Source organism: Gallinula chloropus, assembly GCF_964237585.1.
Source record: "Gallinula chloropus genome assembly, chromosome: 19".
Classification (NCBI taxonomy): domain Eukaryota; kingdom Metazoa; phylum Chordata; class Aves; order Gruiformes; family Rallidae; genus Gallinula; species Gallinula chloropus.
The window spans coordinates 1,333,141-1,351,690 of NC_140104.1; the positions used below are offsets into that span (position 1 = coordinate 1,333,141).

The following is an 18,550-nucleotide window of genomic DNA, read 5'->3' on the forward strand; positions in this document are numbered from 1 at the left end:
AGAAACTACAAGTTCTACAGTGACCTGCACGGATAAACAAAATTAAACACTCAGACGTGGTCGCTAATTCTGCTTCTGATGAAGCATGTGAACTCCTTTGCTTAAAGCAAATCAGCTTGTGCTCTGGTACAATCAGATCCAAGTCAAAGATGCCAAGGACTCCACCTGTTCCTAATTAAATAATACAAGTGCTTTGGTATTTAAAAGCTACTCATTACTACTTAGTTTTTCCAGATTGTTACAAATTTTATAATGTTATAAGATCAATGGTTTACCTTAAACAATTAGTCACAGCATGCATAGAACTAATACTCCATCCTTACTTTAATCATGTAAGATGCAAAACCAGTACGTGACTAAAAATCAGAAACACACGAGCCAGACTTGGCTTTAGATTTCCATTCCCTGGCTCGGTAGGAACACATTACACTGTTCTGCTCAAAAGCACTAAGAAACTGTACTTTTTTTACCAGTATGTATGCATGTCCTCAAAAGCTATGATTACCTTTTGAGACTTGTGTTTATCGTCCAAATACCTCAACACAACAGCTCGGTTAAGTTTGCAACTCAACTTGGTACTAACTTCTTCCATTCATCCAGCAGATTCAACTTAGATCTACGCACCGAGCTGGACTTCCTCATGCAACACTGCTGGTCAAAAAGATACAGCAGGGACCAACTGTTTCCTCCACTATAGAGACAGACATACCCAGACAGACACAGAAATAACATGCAAAATTTTGAAGAGGACTGCACACTGTACCATGGGAACACGATGCTCGTTTCCCTGTTCTCTGCCAGACAACTGGTTTTATGGTGAAGGTGATGGTGACACCAAAAACTACAACTCTAAAGAGCACCTACCAACAGCAAGTAACCTTCACACTGCTGTACGTCACCCTGATTCACATCACGCAGTTGCCTCCGAACAGGAGATGCAGTTTTCACTCGAGGGCAACAGCATTTCTCCAGTGACTCAATTCACGTTTATTGCCACGATATTCACCGCTCGCATGGAGCCGTTTTCTCTAGACAACACGATTCCCTTACCAGCCGTTATCAAACACAGGTCCACCTTCAACCCCACGGCAAACTGATGCAGAAACTCCCTGCTAATTCCGTGGTTTCTTTAGGGAACGTAACTACCCTTTCCTAGAGACACAGGTTAAGTGTTCAGAGGCATGCCTTTCAGGGACAGTCCCAAGCGAAGAGCTACATCCGATGCCATTTCTGCATCTCGTATTCCATTTGCAAACAGACCTTTTTGTTCTTTAATCCAAGTTCTGAATTATTTAATCCTGCCTCCCAACTCCCGAAATCTCTCTTCCTATAAACAAGAGGTTATTCAGTGAAAGGAAATAAATAATTAAGAGAGCCAGACCCTAAAGTGTTCCTGGCTCTGTTTTTAATTAATATTGAAACAATCTTGAGTAACCTGCTGCTTAATATTACACGGCAGGTCGAAGCTCATCAACAGTTAAACGTCTCCTTTTAACAGAACGTGGAAGAGGAAGTTTTGAGCAGACCGGGTGCGTGTCGCTCTGCTGCCAGCGATACGGGACTACAGAGACTCGGGTCCTCACAACTTTCTCGTGCAGAAAAACAATCGTTTCAAAGCCACCTAGACCCAGAGCTACGAGAGCTGGGGCTTAACAGGGCACAGGTGGAACTGCGTTAAGCATAAATCCTTCAGGTTTTCATCCTGGAACAGGGTAACAGAAGCACAGATGAAAGTAATTTTATTTTCTCTAATTCCACACTCAAAATATGTTATTAGTGTGAATGAACGATGGGGGAGGGAGGGAGGCACGGACAGTTCTGTAAGACTGAACTTCATACTCAGTAATGATAGTTTTTATAGCATATTGCTTCATCTGCAAGTGGGAGTAAATATTACACTACCTCTTCGTGCAGATGGGTGGATTGGGAAAAAAAAAAAGCTAATTTCAAACAAATTAACTGCTCTGCATATGGATGGAGGTATGCTCTACCTCCCTGGTCACTCCAGGACGCTCCGCAGACAGCCTGCCTGCAAAGTTAATAACCCTGCACTGCATACAGGTTGCCTGGTGAACCTGCTGAAAGGTGAACAGCCTCGATCCACAAGGTGGATAAATAATCGCAAGTCCTCAAGAGCAGGTAATGAATATTGTTCAAACGACTTTAAGCCAGCGTTACCAGAACACTTCAAAGGAGAACCTACAAGCTGTTCGAGTCAGACTGTCACGTTCAGTCTGCAAAAACGAGATTAAGGTTTGTACAGCGATACTCCACAACAGGTTTTACAGTAGGCACAGAAATTAAATTATGATAAAAGTGAGCTATTTTTTACTAAAAACAGAATAGAACCATCTATCAAAATGCCATTTGGCTGCGTTCATTACATTTTAGAATTTAATTTACATGATAGATACTTTAGCGCAATATGTTTTAATCAATAAGCATTTCTGAAGGCTTTATTTTATAGGAAATATTTAGACTTCTTCACGGTTAAACGTAACACCACAGCAGTGATGTTAAGAGCGTTTATTTTCCTATGCTAAGCAAGTACAGCCACACATACACAGAGGCAAAAGAGAGTCCACAATTAAAGATGTCAGACTTTGTTTAACTACAACTTAATTTAATCCATTTTATTTTATACAATTCTACATCTGGATCTCGTTTTCTATATTCCTGTAGGTATTCTGGGTCACTATTAAGAACCCTTTCAAGTTAGCAAAGTTCAGCCAAGTCTACCTTAATCCAAAACCTTTAAAAGAAACAGTAAAACACAAGGGGGGGGGGGGGGGGGGAAGAAAAGCCTAAAACAAAACGCTACTTTACCCCACCTCCTAATGCACCTGAAAGTCAGAAAGGGACCAGCCTCCTACTACGGATCCTATGTAGCACTTCCCGTTTTGGGGGTTCCTGTGTTGGGTTGTTGGGGTTTTTTTAGCATCGCTGCCGCTAGCTCTCCCTCTGCGAGCCCCGCCGAGGGGAGGGGAGGGCGGCGGGCCCCGGGTCCCGCTCCCCGGCCCCCCCGCCAGCATCCCCTCACCTCCAGCGGGGCTGCGGCTGCTCTAGCCCAGCATCAACGCACCATGGTTCCGCCTGCTGCAGGGGCTCCGGCCGGGCGCCGCCGAGCCCGCCTCGGAGGGGGCCAGGGTGGGCAGCCGGCGGCTTTCGAGCCAATTTATTTAAACGGGAGGCACCGGAGGGTTTGAAGAGGCAGGGCAGCGCTTTCCTGCACCAATCAACTGGGAGAAACATGCATGTTGCAATCCCATTCAGCGGCGGGAGCAGCACCAATTCATCGTTTGACAACCTTCTCTCCAACCTCCCCCCCCCCCCCCCCCAACCCGCCCTGGCCTTATCTATACTCCAGCAATTATATTAAACACTGGATCGGCAATTTCCACAGAGCACGCACCCAAAGGGTAAAGGAAGGCTGGTTTGCGAGGACTTTCCCTCGGAGGAAACAGGACTTGTAGGCTGTTATGAGCCAGCATAGTAAGCATCAATATTCCACTCATCTGTCAGACCCTGGGCAGCAGGAGAGGCTGGAGAGCCCGTGCATTATGTAAGCCTGCCCTCCCGCCGCCGCCGCGGGGAGATGCCCGGCCGCCGCCGGCCGTGCCCCGCCGGGGGGACGCCTCCGCGCCCTGCCGACCCCGCACCGGTCCCCCGCGGCCGGCGGAAGCCACCCCGGCCGGGGCTGCCCCTCTGTTCCCGCACCACCTCTCCCCCCAACCCCGCACAACCGTACACACCCCCTCCTCGGGCCGGGCGAGGCCAGGCGCTCGCCCCCTTCCAGCTCCGGGCCGCCCCGCGGGACCCCGCCGCGGCTCCATCCCTCGCCCCCCGCCGGCGGTGACTTCCCCCCCAGCCCCCCCAACATGTACACACACACACAGCCCCCCACACACCCCCAGCGCGGTGCCAGCCGGCCGCGGAGCTCGCAGGGCGGCGGGAGCGCAGCAGTCCGGTGCCCCCCTGCCCGCCGGCAGCGGAGGGGCGGGGGGCCGGCACCCCGCGGCGAGGCGAGGCGGCGGCGGCCGGGCAGCGGCGGGGGAGCGCCCGCCTGGCCGGCACCACAGCGCCCCCAGCCCCCGCCGCTCCGCGCCTGCACGCCGAGCCCGGCCGGCTCCCTGCGCCCCCACACAAAGTCCCAGCACTCGGTAAACTTTCCCCGGCTCCCGGGGAGAAAAGGCGACGGGGAAGCGGCGGCGGGAAGGGACAGGCGGGGGGGAAGGGGGGGGGGAGGGAGAGGAGACAGGCGGGCGGGGGAGAGGAGCGGCCGCCGGCAGCCCCGCCGCCGCCCGCCGCGCCGGCCGCTCCGCACGGCCCCGGCCGCCGGGGGGGAACGGGAAGCGGGGAAGAGAGCAGCCCGGGACGGAGCGGGCGAAGCGGCGGCGGCCCCGGCAGCGCCGGCTCCGGCGCCATCTTGGGCTGATCGATGAATTGAACAAAGAGGATCAATTTCCGATGGGGCCGGTGATCAATGGCGGGGGGGGGGGCGGAGGGAGCGGAGCGCCGCGGCCGGGCGGAGCGGGGGGTTCCCTTTAGGCGGCGCGGGCCGGCAGCGGGAGGAGGAGGGGGAGGCCGGGCCCGAGGGAAGGCGGAGAAGGGAAGGAGAGGGGGGGTCCGGCGGCGCGGCCCGGCCGGTGCGGCGAGCGGGGGAGCCTGACCTGCAGCTGCTGTAAATCAAAGCGCTTCCAATATTGAAACATCGATCCCACATTGGCCGCCATCTTGAGACATATTGAGACAGAGTGAGCGGCTGATAGAGAGAGAGAGGGGCTGGAGTTCAGGAGCCGGGAGGGAGGGGGAGGGAGGGAGGGAGGGAGCCAGCCGGGAGGGGGGAGGAGGGGCGGGGGGGCAAGGGGGAGGGAGGCGGGCAGGGAGCGCCCAAATCCCGGCCTGGAGCCCGCGCCCGCCCGGAACACGGACTCAGCCCGTGCGCTCGCGGGGGGGGGCGCGGAGGGGGCGCCGCGCCCGCGCGCTCACAGACCGGCTCTCCCCCCCCTCCCGTCACCGCCTGAGCCGCCGGGAGAGGGAGGGGGGTGGGAGGAACGGCGGGGTCGGGGGGGGGGGACCCGGCGGCACGACGGGGAGGTGCGGGGGCGGTGCGGGGTCCGGCCGAGCCTGGCGGCGCCAGGCAGTGCGGGAGGGGGAGCGGGAGGGGCGGGGGCGATGCGGGGCAGTGCGGGGCGGCGGAGGGGACACACGCACACACACACACGCACACAGCGTGCCCGGGTGCGCCGGGGCTCAGGGCCGGGCGGCGGGCGCGGCCGGTGGTTCCCGAACGCCGCTCGCCCTCGCGGGGAGCCTGCGGTCTAAAATTAGATAAGTGGAGAGAGTTGAGGGGAAACAACAATGAAAAAGTACATCGGCGGCGGCCTGGTTCGCTGTGTCCGGGGCGGCGCGGGCTGCTCTCTACCGGGGGGTGTTTGAACGCGGCAGCCGCTCGCTCGGGGGCCGGGGCCGCTGCCCGCTGCCGCGGGGGGGGACGACTGGCTCGAAGGTTGGGCCACCAGATCGGAGCTCGGCGCGGGATATCCATAGAAACGGAGATTAAGAGGATGGAATAACTTATTTTGATCTAAACAATAATGTTGCTATAAATACGAACGTTTCCCTTGTTCCCTTCCTGAAAAGCACAGAACATTTTGCCAGGCTCATCTCAACAAAACGAGCCGGTGGACGTAAGCAGCCTGAAAATGTGATACACACACACACCCCCCCTTGCCCAAAAGGGTTCCTTGTTTCCTCACTGCAAAGCCACGGCCCGTGCCTGCCCCCTCGGACACCCAAACCTGCACGGTCCTTCCCCAGGTAACAGCTCCGTTTGCTGTTTTGCCTGTGAAAGGAGAGGGCATCCTCCCCTGGGTGAGGGAGCAGTGTGCATCTGTCCTGGAGTTGTGCTTGATCACCAAGTGAATCCAGGGCTTGCTCAAGTTGGTGGGCTGGCTGCTTGGAGCGGCTCTGTGTGCCTTTCGAGAAGTTACGGCGGAGGCAGAGCGGTTGCTACAGATGATTTCCCAACCCGCTGCCGTCCCCGTTTCGAGGAGCACCATTCTTTCAGCCTTCATTTCCACTTTTTGCTGAGGCTGCTGCTTACAAAGATACTAATTGCGATGGCGGGGTTTATGTTAATGGGTTCCACGTAACGATCAGCCCGGCGACTATAGACCTTCAAATTGTTAGTTGGCTGTACTGAGAACACAACTGATGGCATTTGGTTGTGAAAATGTCAGGCCTCCACCTGGTGAACTAGATTGGGCGAGACCGAAATCCAGCAGCACGTGGCACACGCGGCTGTCGTGGGGCTGGACCCAGGGATGCCTTCGGAGAAGGAAACCCTTTCCCCTCACAAGCACCACACGTCCAGGGAGGGCGGCTCTTTGCCGGGACGGCGGCTGCATGTCCGGAGCTGGGATGAGGGTGGGGAGCTGTGGGGTGCCCGGCCGGGGACCCCCCTGCTCCGGCGAGAGGATGTCGGGTGCTGCTGAGCGACAGCCGTCTGCAGGGCTGGAGCCGCGCGAGCCTCCGAGTCCTGGCAAACAACGTAACCGGTTTGGTAGCTCTAAAATAGGATTTTAATCCTGGGAAGCATCATTTCACATTCCAGTGATCTAATCAAAATCCTTTCCTCTCATCTCTCCATGGTCCCCCCTTTCTAGATGAAAGAGGCTGGAGTTCCTGTCTTCACCCTTTCTCCGCTGCCTCCCTGTTCTACCAGTCTGTTCTGTGTCCAGGCAACTGCAAAGAGACATTTCAAAGACTCCTGCCGTGCCATGGAGATGTTTTCTCTTGTTAGTTTGGACTGCAGGTGTGTAAGCCTCGAGGATGAAGTATCATGGTGCTGTTTTAGGTTCGGGGCATACAGTCACAGTACAATAAATCACACAGCAATGCTCTGCTTTGAACACACACGCACAGAAAAAGGAAAAGGGGGGGAAAAAAAAGCAGCATCTGACCTGAATCATTTTCTGGAAACACATCTGGTTAAAATCCAAAGTTTTAAATTGAGTAATATTTTAAAATACATTTGGTAGGTATTAAATTACAGTGTTATATCTGGTAATATTTATGATACTAATGTGTTAAGCAGAGGTTTATATCTGTCAAGAAATATGAATGATTGTCATATGGGGTAACAAATGTATCCTGATATAAATAATGTTTTATGATATTTTTAACATTATTGTAGTCTTTTTTGCGGGAGTTACATCTTGTCACATTATTGCCAGTTTGAAATAAAAGCTCTGTGGCTGGATACCAAAGCTTTCAGCTATATAATTCTGAGTAAGAATAAACAGCAGGGCTGGTTTTAGGAAGTGCTGAGAAACTCAAACTCTGATGGAAGACGAACGCTGAGCACCTTTAATTCCTATTGTCTTCCGTGCAGGATCCAGTCCCTTCTTTGCCATTTTGTGTGGCAGCAAGCCCACGGAGATCTTGCTTGACAGCTCTGTTTTCTCCAAGTGCTGTATTTCTTTGGGCTGGATTCAGTGAGGATCCTGCAGGGAACAGAGCTCCTCGGAGCGAGCGATAATTTGCTTCGTGTTCCTGCTGGAACGTACCTGTGTGAGGTGGAAGAAGGGTCTTGGAAGACTCGGTGCACCCTGGCACGAAGGTGGTTGGAATAAAGTTTCCTTGGATTATTACTGTGTTTTGAGAAATCAGTCTCATCTGTTCATTTGAGGAAGGTTTCCTTAAGGTTAGATTTGATCTGTGTAAATGCTAACTGCTTTCAGCAGGCACTAATAGAGTACTGGAGAAGTGAGTGCAGTGTGTTTGAAGTTTAAAATGATGGCAGTCACTAATAGTACTTGCTTGCCACATCCAAAATGTTTGTAACTACGTTGTACAGCCTGCTTTCTCATTTTCTCCCAGGTAGTGTCATGCAGGCATCGTTTTAGGAATTAGGCAAATACCTGATTAAAATTTGTTTCCTATTAATGTCACCGTGTCATAAAATGTCACTGGTACAGATACTTAATTAACACATTTGCACATTGGGCCATCAATGGCAGTTGGTCTTGTTATGCTTTGTGTGTCATCATCCAGAATACTGAAGAAAGGGGAACTTTATTCCACGGTCCCAAACTTGTCAGGAACAATTCCTTGTCAGAGCTGCTCCCCTGGGCAGCAGTCTGTGTTCGTTAAGGTATTTTGGACCCTGAGTCCAATTTTAATCACTGGACTTGGGCTTCTGATTCCCTTAGTGAATCTAGTTTCTTTCCTTAGCCAGGAGACTAAAGCATGAGGAGCTGCTCCTCCCAGCAAGGCTGTAACTTTGAGTCTCTTCCCTACGGATTTTTGCTTTTTCTTCTCTTTTTCACTTAAACTGACTCCCAGATTTCTATCGGTTCCCATAAAAGAGTTTCTCTGGAGCCTTATCTGTACCCTGACAGCTCCTTGTCCTCCTGACTCTCATCTTTGCATTTGCTTCAACTGCTTCTTGTCCCCAGCTCCATGTGCCTGTGCCAGCTGAAAATGAATCCCTCATCCCAAAATCCCCTCCCTCTCCACTGCGAGTGTGTCATCCTGTTCACTTTTCAGCTGGATTTGAGAGCAAAGCAAGCCATGCTCCATCTATCCTTACCACACCGTGCCATTGCACAGTCAGGCTTCATAGGGATGGCACAGAATATACAGCCAAACAGACAGTTAATATATGTTGCTGAGAGATTTAGCCCAAATTAAGGTCAAAACTCATATATGTCTTCCAAATCACAGGTATTTTTTCCCCAGTTATTGTCAGTGACTCCAATTCTGCTTGATTTATATCCATTGCAGTAGCCAGAGGTTTTGCAGCATATAAATTGCTGGAGGATTTGGCCAGTGGTGTGGACATAATGATGTGTCCAAGCTCAGGAACCCCCCCTGGTTGGAAGCTGGGAGAGTACCAGGGAGAAGCATCCTGTGTTCACTCTTCCCTGGGTGACCACATATGACCCCTGGCAGAGACAGGAGGCTCAGCTTATGGACCCTTCTTCTGGTCATTTGTGAGGGTTTTAGCACAAACCATGCGGATGGTGGTGTGTGTGATGCAAGCATGAAATCCTATGGCTCCTGCGTTGCCACAGGTAGGCATGGGTAGGTAGAAGAGAAGAAAGCAGTTCTCATGGAGGGCAGGGAAAACAGCCACAATTAAAAGCAAAGTAAATTTGGGTGGTGTGGTTACTTGCTGTTTAACTGAAGTCATTTGTAAGTATCCAACATAACCCACAACAGATCTTTGAGGATTTGTGGATCAACCCGTCCCAACAAAAACCCATGCTGACTTTGTAGCGGTATTCTCTGCCGTGTACAGCCAGAGTTATTGAAGACCCCAAAAGAATGACTGTATCATGGTGCCTAATGAATTGAGTCAGCCTTCCCAGACCAAATATGTTTGCAACATTTCTGTTGAATAGCTGCGTTCCTTATGGTGTATTCTATCCGGATGCGTGGTCATGTCTGGGCCAACACAATTAATAACAATACCCATAGGCAATCAAGAGAATTAGAGAAGAAAAGGACCCATCAGATTATCCACTCCTTGTAGCTGGCAGCAAGTAACAGTCTCAGACTGAATTTATTTAAGCCTGTGGTTTGTACCAGTTCTAATCTGTGAGCACTGTCCTTGCCTCGCTGTCCTTTATCGCGTGTGCAGGATGATGTCAGAGCTGGGGGGCTGCTGGATGGGAGGCACACAGAGTCCTTCCCCAGCTGAGCAGGGTTCATGCTCCCTCCAGCACTCTTCTTGATGGCATCTGTCGATTTGGGCACTTCCCTGTCCCGTGAAGGAGTTGGGATGAGTTAGTAGGTTACGTTCCCAGGGAAAATTCCCACCTTTTTTCTCACTTGGAACCTCTCATTTATTTTTTACCTCTTGCTGGTTTCTGTCAGGGTTTTGGGTTTTGGTGTTTTTGCACATCCTTTTTTGTGGTATTTAACTCTTGCTATTCCTATCATGAATCTCCTCACCCACTTCACACAGCCACTTCCTCACTTCAGGCTCCTGCCCTGCCCATCTCTCCCTGCTCTCTCGGGGTCCATCTGGGCTGAGCTCTCCCCTCTGCTGACTCCATCCCAGCAGATATGTCTCCTGCTTTCTGCAGCATCTTCAGGTCCAATATCTCACACATGAACTTAGGGATTGGAAGCTGAGCCCAGCATTACTAGTTTAAATGCCTTTTAGTTTTCTGAACCTCGGCTGGGCTGATTCTATGATTATTCTCTGCTTGCTTTGTGCCTCTCCTGACACGGCAGCGGTTTGGCAACTGTAGCTGGGGATGGGAGCTGCCTTCAGCTGCTGGCACGGGGCTCTTCGTGACACGAAGCAGCTCACTGACTCCGTTCAGTGAAATACTGGTGGTCACTGGGAGATAGGGATCTGGTGGTGGCTGCCGGGCACTTGCAGCTCACGGGTTGCAGAACAGGGAAGCTGTGAGGAGATGGAGGGAAATGCATAGACAAGAGCTCGGAGGCTGCTCCCTCCCTCAGCGTCCCGTTTCCCTTTGGTTCACTCCCAGCTCGGGCGGGTGAAGCGGGTGAGCGCAAAGCTGACGCTGTGCTGGGAAAGCCAAGACAATAAAGGTTTTTCTTTCACTTTCCAGTCGGCAACACTTCACGCAGGGAGGGAAGAAGAGATCATCCCTCTGCTCCTTGGCTGCAGCTGGGCTTTCTTGTCCCCTTGTCCTGGACAGCCACCACCCCACTGTGTGATCACAGCCCTTGTAGCGGGTCCCCCGCCCGTGCCGGGGGTGGCTCAGTGCTGGTGCCAAGGGGAGAGCCGTCCGCGCCTGGGCCCTGTTGCAACACGCAGGGACGGGAGAGAGGAGGCAGACGGGTGCGCAGGGATGGAGAGACAGGTGTGTGCAGAGATGGGGCAATACCGAGACACACCGACTCACCTGCCTCCTGCACCGCCGTGAAACCAAGCCCTGGGCAGGGGGCTGCAGCACTTGCTCATGTATTGGCACAAGGGAGAAGCTGGCTCTAGTGTAACATGTGATGTTTGGGATCTCTGAGGTGGTTTTTCTTCCAATAAGGAGTGTGAGATTTCATTTTGGGAAGCAGGTCTTTTCTTAGAAACACAACTGTGACTGGCTTAGCACAACTGTGATTTGCTGCAAACACAACTGTGTTTGGGGTTGTTGCAGTTGAATTCCAGGGTAGGAGAAACAGTAATTCTGGATTAGAGCAGAAAGGGAGAAAATAGACGCCCTGAGAGGAAGCTGTAAGTTCACTGCAGCTGCCACGTACCGGCAAAAGTGATGCTGCGTCCCACAGGAAACAGCTCGTGTGGGGAACCTCCTTTTGGAAGAGAGCGTGCTGGGCTCCTGGCATGACTTACACAAGTGAACCAAAGTGCTTGGGGTAGCACTAACAATCCGGTGTCTCTTCAGCAATATGCACAAAATAAATGGATCTGTTTCCCCTTGGCATTGTATCTTTTCCTATCTGGTGCTGGGGTGGTGATGGATTCCCAAATATAATGTTTGAGATCTAAACATTCCCTTCTTCTCTGCAATTCCCAGACCCCATCTTAATCCAGCCACGATTCTCCACATTTATATGCTGTCCCTCGTTTGCATCTGCTTGGCATTATCCTGGGCTGGGGCTTTAACCTGATGTGCATTCAAAGCAATTGTACGGGACTTGATGGGATCTGGGATCGCTGTGGATTTCCAGGGGTGTAGGCTAGTGCAGACCATAGCCTATTAATCTTGTGTTCTTTCTGTAAATAACAAGCTGGGTTTGGCCCAACAAGAGTAAAACAAATTGAAAGCATTCTTAAAGAGAAGTAAATGGGTTTAAGATGTAAGAATAACGTGCTGGTGGGTCGTCTCCAAGTATCCAGTTTTAAAAAGTACCAAAGCACGTACAAAACTTTAGTGTAACATGTTCTTAAACGCCTTGCTGTGTGGGGCTGGCTGCTGAATCGGGGCCATATGCATAAGACCTGCTTTCATGAAAGGATTATATAAAAAAAACCCTTTCAAACTGCAAGAAGGAGAAACATGTTCAAGGGCAGCCAACCTGGAGGAAACAAATGCAATTTAGTTATGAGGAGTGTTTATAAATGCAGCTTATGAACACGTATGGAAGAGTCTTTCTTTTTTTCACTTTTCAGACTGCAACTGTCACCCAGAAAAGAAACAATTGCTTATTTGTCTTTTTCAAGGATTTTTAGATAATACGCTGCAGTTTGGATATTTATTTTGACCTGCTCTTTCCTCTTCAGTAGCTCATTGTTCTGTTGTTTATTTCAGATTAGCTTCTTTTTGTGTGCTCTCCTTCGTTGGTGATTGACAGAGAAACATCTACCCGGTTTATCTGAAAGTGGGAATTTACCCTCAGTTTGGTTTAAAATCTCAGGCTTGCTTTTTGCATCCACAGGTTACCAAATGTGAGCTGCAAACCTCCCTTTTTATTCCTCTTACATCATCAGGAGAAATGTGAAATGACATAGAGCGCCTGGAATTGCAGTAATGCAGTGCAACAGAACTGACTATCAAGCTTCATATATAGATTAGATTAATGCATAAATCTAATGTGATATTTTATGTTATCAGGCTAATATTTTACAGAGGTAATGCCAAGTTGTTAAGTAAGTGAAAATCACAGAGAGTCCAATTCTGAAAGGATTACTCAGGCAAAAATCCCTGAAGTCAAAGGGAGCATTGCCTGAACGAAGTCTGCAAAATGAGAACTAGAGCCATACTCCCAGAACAGACAGGCAGATTTATCTTAGACATCTGCCCATGAGTTGAATTCTTGTAACAATGAAAGATATATAGGGAAAACGAACAAGTAGGTAACCTGAAATATAAGGAGAGACTGATAAGATCACACCAACCCTGAGCAAGCACTTCTGTGGTTGGTGATGTCAACAGGAGCCCAAGCTGTTTTAATAAACTTGTTCATAGTTGTCCTGTGCTGTGTTTTATATACTGAAGTACATAGATCACGTCAGAGTTTAACAAGAAGAGGATTCATGTTAAATTTGCACATAAAATACCTCCATGAAATACGTGGAATGCTTTTCTTTTTTATATGATTCCAATAAAACATCGATCATAAAAACTCTGCCCTCCTGCTTCTTTATGTTCGGCTTCAGCTCTTCTGCTGTGTTCAAGGTTCCAGCCCGTGGCACCCAGCAGGTGTAACTGTGGGGCAGTTTGAACTGGTGAGGGAAGGACCATCGCTCTGCTCGCACCCTCAGGATGGGTAAAACGTTGTATCTGTGTAAGAGGCTGTTGGGCCCAATGGTACAAACAGCCGCAGCTCCGATGAAAGACGCGTTGTGTCCCCTGTAGCTGCTCAGGATCTGGCCCACTGACTTGGATGGAGCAAAGCCAGGGATGGTTTCTGCCCTTTATCATGAGTTTACTCGATGTTTTGCATTGTAAATTCTCCTGACTCTTGCTGCCAAACTCAGCTCCCTTCTTCACAGTTTCATGCTCTGAGTGTGAACTGATACTGGTGGAAATCCAAGGGTAAAAAAGCGGTGAGTATAAAGCACAGATCTGTAGCCTGGATCCGAGAGGAACAGCTTGACCACAGAGGAAGTTATTTGCACAAAAAGTATTCAAACAGATATGCACGGTTTACATGTGTTTAGTAAATCTTGTCTGAAAACTAGAACCAGCTGTATAGTATATGGAGGCCCTGATCCCCAGCTCCTCCTGAGCTGTGGTTCTTACATTCGGATGATACATTTCAAGTCACTTTTTCCACCTCTTAATTTGGGGGCTGCTACGGATTGCAGTAGGGTGAGGACCATTTCCATTTCAGTTTGGAGAGGTTCTCAGCATCCACAGGTCACAGCCCCGGCTCTGCTGCCCTGAGATGTGTCTGTCACAGCCCCTTCCCTCCCTCCCTCCCTCCATCTGCAGCCTGGAAGCAGAGGTACAGCGTGAAGCCCTAAAGGTGGCTCAGGGGCGTGAAAGGAGCTTTCCGTGCCAGGCTCATCCATCCAGGGCAACAAGCAGAGACTAGCCGAATCCTTAAATTATCCCCCCGCCAAATCGATTGAGCTGCTCTGGGTTCGCTCTGAAGCTAGAGGAGAACCAGGTCTGAAAGCTAAATTTGCATGCAAGCTTAAGGAAGTTGTAGATGCAAGCAGGATCTTCCCCCCCCCCCCCCCCCCCCATCCCCTCTTTATTTCTTTCTGTGTGCCTGTGCGTGTCTGACTGTGCCACAAATTTTGTAGCTGAAAATTTACATACTTCTTGATTCATGAAATTATGAGCAGCTGCTATTTTGCTACATTCTTAAATTGAAAAGGCAGCGAAGAAAAGAACAGACACATTAGGCAAACTCCATCTGCCCCTCATGTCTATCACTTTCCTTCGCTCTCTCCTTTGCCAAACAGGATACAATGGCATAATCAGATGTCTTGGTTTGCCTGGGAGAGTCCCCAAATTTATATAGCTGTCATCTAAGACGGGCTTTTTGGGTTTAAGACAACTTCTTAACATGGTCTCTTGTTCCCCCCTGAAACGTTTATATGTCTTTTCAGAGGAAACCACAAAAGATCTTGAGGAAGAGAGTAACCTTCAGAATGGCTTACAGGCTTTTGGAGGATCCTGGAAGTCTTCAGACATCTATTCTTTGGGGTCTTAGGATCACTTAGATTTAAAAAGCTTTCCTTATTTATATTCTCTTTGCTTCCCTTGTATTCTAACTACAGAAGTGGGAAGATTTGGGGTAAGAGGGTAAATTACAGACTTGAAAATTAGGACAGATGTCTTTTATTTCTGGTTTGTTGCAATGAATCTCTGAACAAATCCAATCTACAGGTCACTCCATGGATGGAGAAAAGGGTTATTCAAGCTCTTTGGAGAAGGGCACCTCTATCTCTGGTACAGTTGAAAACAGCCTGGCCCTTCCTTTGTACGAGATGCCCCTGTACACTACACTTCATCGTGATGTAAATGTTTTAATTTCCCATTTTTGAATTAAAAGATGGAAGCTCAGGATTTTAGACCTATTTAACACCTGGTTAAACACTTAACAAACTAGTAACAGCTGAGTGCATCTCTGTTAAGTGGAGTTTTTTTCCTTTTGTTGCCCCACTTAAGAAACAGTCATTGTCATTCAGTCTCATTAACATAAATAGGTTCCCTAGGAGATGTCCCATTAAAGTGGCCATCCCTATTAAGCATGTCCCAATTAAATAGTGTTTATTGTATGGCAGGTTCCAGACCTCAAAGCAGAATAATTTTCAGTTCCTAGAGGGAAAAAAAAGAAGTCAAAGAAATTACATATTTAAAATAGGCTTGAATTGATACAAACTGATAAGAGCCCAAAAATGAAAAATGAGGGCTGACACTTCATCCTCTTGTTTACCCTGTAATGCTGCTTTTCTGGTTTTGAGTTAAGAATGTAGCCTACACCCTAACTATGAATTTCTTGGCTTTGATTTGATTGTGTCATAACTTAATGTTTTATGACTTACAATCACATTAGTCATAGGAGTCACTCAAGTTTAGAGATGATGGAAAAGACGTAAGGGATAGACAAATCCATACTCAGAAAGACTAATAGTCTTGTGATTGAAACGGTGGGCTGGGACCCAGGAGACCCAAGTCGAGTGTCCAGGCTTGTTGTGCCAAATGTTTCTGCCTCAGCTAGAGCAACACACCAAGACTCCATTCGCTGTGTTACTTAGACACCTGAACAGACACTGCCATGTATTTCTGTATGCTCTGTGCATACAGAATCTATCCGGCTCTTTTCTCAGTCAGGGTGGATTGAAGTCGGGGGCTTATTCAAGGTGCTAACAGACAAGCTCTGGAAAAATCTTCCTGCGTTGGCTGAAGATGATACAACTCCCAGTTGTCTGCTGCCAAAGGCTACCCCTTATCCCCCAGAGAATATTAGTGTCAGCTACTTCAGCATAAAATATGGGTCTTCAGCACAAACCTACCCTGAAGGAGCTGAAATTACTTGCCTTGGTTTTGTCCCAAAGCGGTGGAGATGCAGGCAGGTATCTCCTGCCTATTCTGCTTCTGTGGGAGGTAACCTCCAGCGCAGAGACTGCAGGGAGGAGTGGGAGGAATGCCATCTCTGACAGCTCAGGGGAGCTCAGCATGTTTGCATGCTCAGCCAGGCCATCCCTCGTATATTTAGTTTGGTTTTACCCCAGATTGGACAATCTGACCTTCCTGTGAAGGAGAAACTTGTACTTGGGTGGAGTTCAACAAATACATGAAAACTACTGAAGTTCCAGGACCAGCAACTGAAATCTCTGTATGCCAGGACCCACTCCACTATGTGGGGCAGCCCACAGCACAGGGCTGACACCTCCAGAAGTCTCCACAGTGCAGCTAACAACGGACATAGGACAGATTCAAACCTCCCCAGTAAACATGTGCAGTGATGCCTTCTCTCCATCACTCTTCTTGGTGTTTCTGGGAAACAGGCAGTTTGAGTTGGCCCAACTTACTTCCACACAAGCTTCCTTGAAAAGCTACCCATGCATGTTAAATACTTTGCTAAAACAAACAAACAAAAAAACAAACCAAAAAGACTACAAAAAAGAAGTTAAGATTGAGACTAAGAAAAAGTAATTATCCCTGGAGTAGTTTCATATCAAAAGCTGGGTTTGTACTGTGGTGTGTGAGCAGTTCACGTGGCCCGTGCTCTGAAGAAGATTAAGACTCCTTGCTTTTACAAGAGGTATAGCACTTCAAAACAAGGCTTTGTGAGTAGGTGGTAAACTTTCTTCTAGGTCACTTCTAGGTGCTTTGAAAGCATCTCCCAGGAGCCGGGTAATCTGTGGTTGAGCGATGCAGATGTTCTACTGTGGTCAAATCAGAAAGAAAGACTTCTATCCTTAAGGCAGTAATTACACCTGGTAGCCTCATATCTTACTTCCAGTAAGTAGGTGTAGAACAATGTGGCTTTGTAGTGCCCATTAATAATATTAGTAGTTGGCAGCAAGAACCTCAGGGAGCCTTTATGGAGTTTGCTGAAAGAAGAGAAACGGCTGGTATTTGGGGTGTTCAGAGGTTCACCTCAGAACAAGAAGACCTGGCTTTGTAAGGACCTTGTAAGTTTGTATGACTGGGCTGAGAATCTCAGCAGAGGAAGCTTGCTCTCCTTTCTTGACTTGAAGATAATGTTTACCCCTGTGCCAGTCTGCATGGCTGCAGAAGCTCAGACCCAAAATCCCAGCTCCAAAGAGCCGCTGTCCTCTGAGAATCTCAAATCTGGATGCAGATTTGGGCTCGATGTGTAAAATCTCCACTTAATCTAGTCTTTGTTAAACAGCAGGACTGTAACAGCACTCGCTTGAGCTCTGAGTAGATGTTGTGTCAGCATTTCTGTGGAAAACCATTTGTCTCAGGGGTTAAGAACTTGTCCAGGACTTTCCAAGCAGGTGCCCAGAGTGGCACATGGAGACTGAAACAGGTCCCAGCGCAGAAAGCAACGTACCTGCTGCACTGAGACTTCAGTGTATTCCTTCAGCTCTGACACAAATCAACTGCAGGGCACTCTGACACATCCCAACCTTTCAGAGTGGATTTTTTGAGCTCTGCTCATTATCCAAGGCTCCATTCAGATGCTCTCAGCACAGATGCCTTCCTCATCGGCTCTGCACTAAAACATACAGTAAGTGAAATTCTGCCATATGTTAATACATATGTTTCAGTTTCAATAAGCATTTGATGCAGGGCTGGTTTTATTTTTTTTTCCCAGGCAATAGAAATTATGGAGTTTATACTGTTACCTTCGTGCTCTATTTAAATATACCAGGGAGCTTAAATAAACTAATTAAATTAAGGTTTGCTACGTGCAGCATAACCTGTCGCAAAGGTGGAAGTGTGTATTGATTCTTAATGGCTCAGCATTTATCTGTTCGGTCCAAACCAGCTGGGGATGGCAGAGTCAAACTGTCTGAGACTCTCTGTGATGTTGTAAAATGATGGAGAGGCAGATAGCCTGGAGAAAAGGTGTAACCGGGATTTTCACTTCATCCCCACCTCAAATTTTCCCATCTGGCATATCACAACATAATGATGTGAGTGATGTCATCAAACTGGGAAAGAGGATCTGAATGGGGTAGTTCTTCTTCAGTGAACTTTGTAAGCTGGCTGCAGAGTGTAATTAGCAAGTGTGTACAGTTTATTCCTGGCGGAGGCTCAGTCCATTTTCCCGGGGCTGGAATCAGGCTGCTCAGCCACAGCGATTCTTTTTGTCTGTTTGTTTGCAAATAAAGTCTTGGAAAGATACGGGGCACATTATGAGATTTACAGATCAGTTGCTACACACAAGTATGCTGCTTTTACAGCAGCGCAATACCTCTGAGTAATGCTTTTGATTTACATAGAGCTGCCCTAGGTTCGCACCATTGTAGGAGCCAGATTAGGCCCCATAACTCTTGCACACAGGCTTGAAAGCATCCAAGCAGTTATGAACGAGAGCAGCGTTTGGAAAACAGAACAAAGAAAAAAAACAACCCCCCCGCCCCCAAAATATCCAACTTACATCAGCTTTGCCTGCTGGATTCTCTCCTTTGCAGCCAGGGAAATAGCTAGGCAGACCCTCAGCTAGCAGA

At 48.9% G+C, this 18,550-nt stretch overlaps 1 protein-coding gene across 2 annotated transcripts in view; it reads right to left on the bottom strand.

The window, feature by feature from the left end:
* The window catches only part of CUX1 (cut like homeobox 1), a 275,245-nt gene extending 270,496 nt beyond the window's left edge, over positions 1-4,749 (bottom strand). For both annotated transcript variants that reach the window (XM_084272882.1, XM_084272881.1), the window contains exon 1: positions 4,671-4,749. In XM_084272882.1, the coding sequence (XP_084129008.1) occupies positions 4,671-4,733 (63 nt within the window). In that variant the 5' untranslated portion in view covers positions 4,734-4,749. The remainder of the gene's footprint in view (positions 1-4,670) is intronic.
* Positions 4,750-18,550: the final 13,801 nt, after the last annotated feature.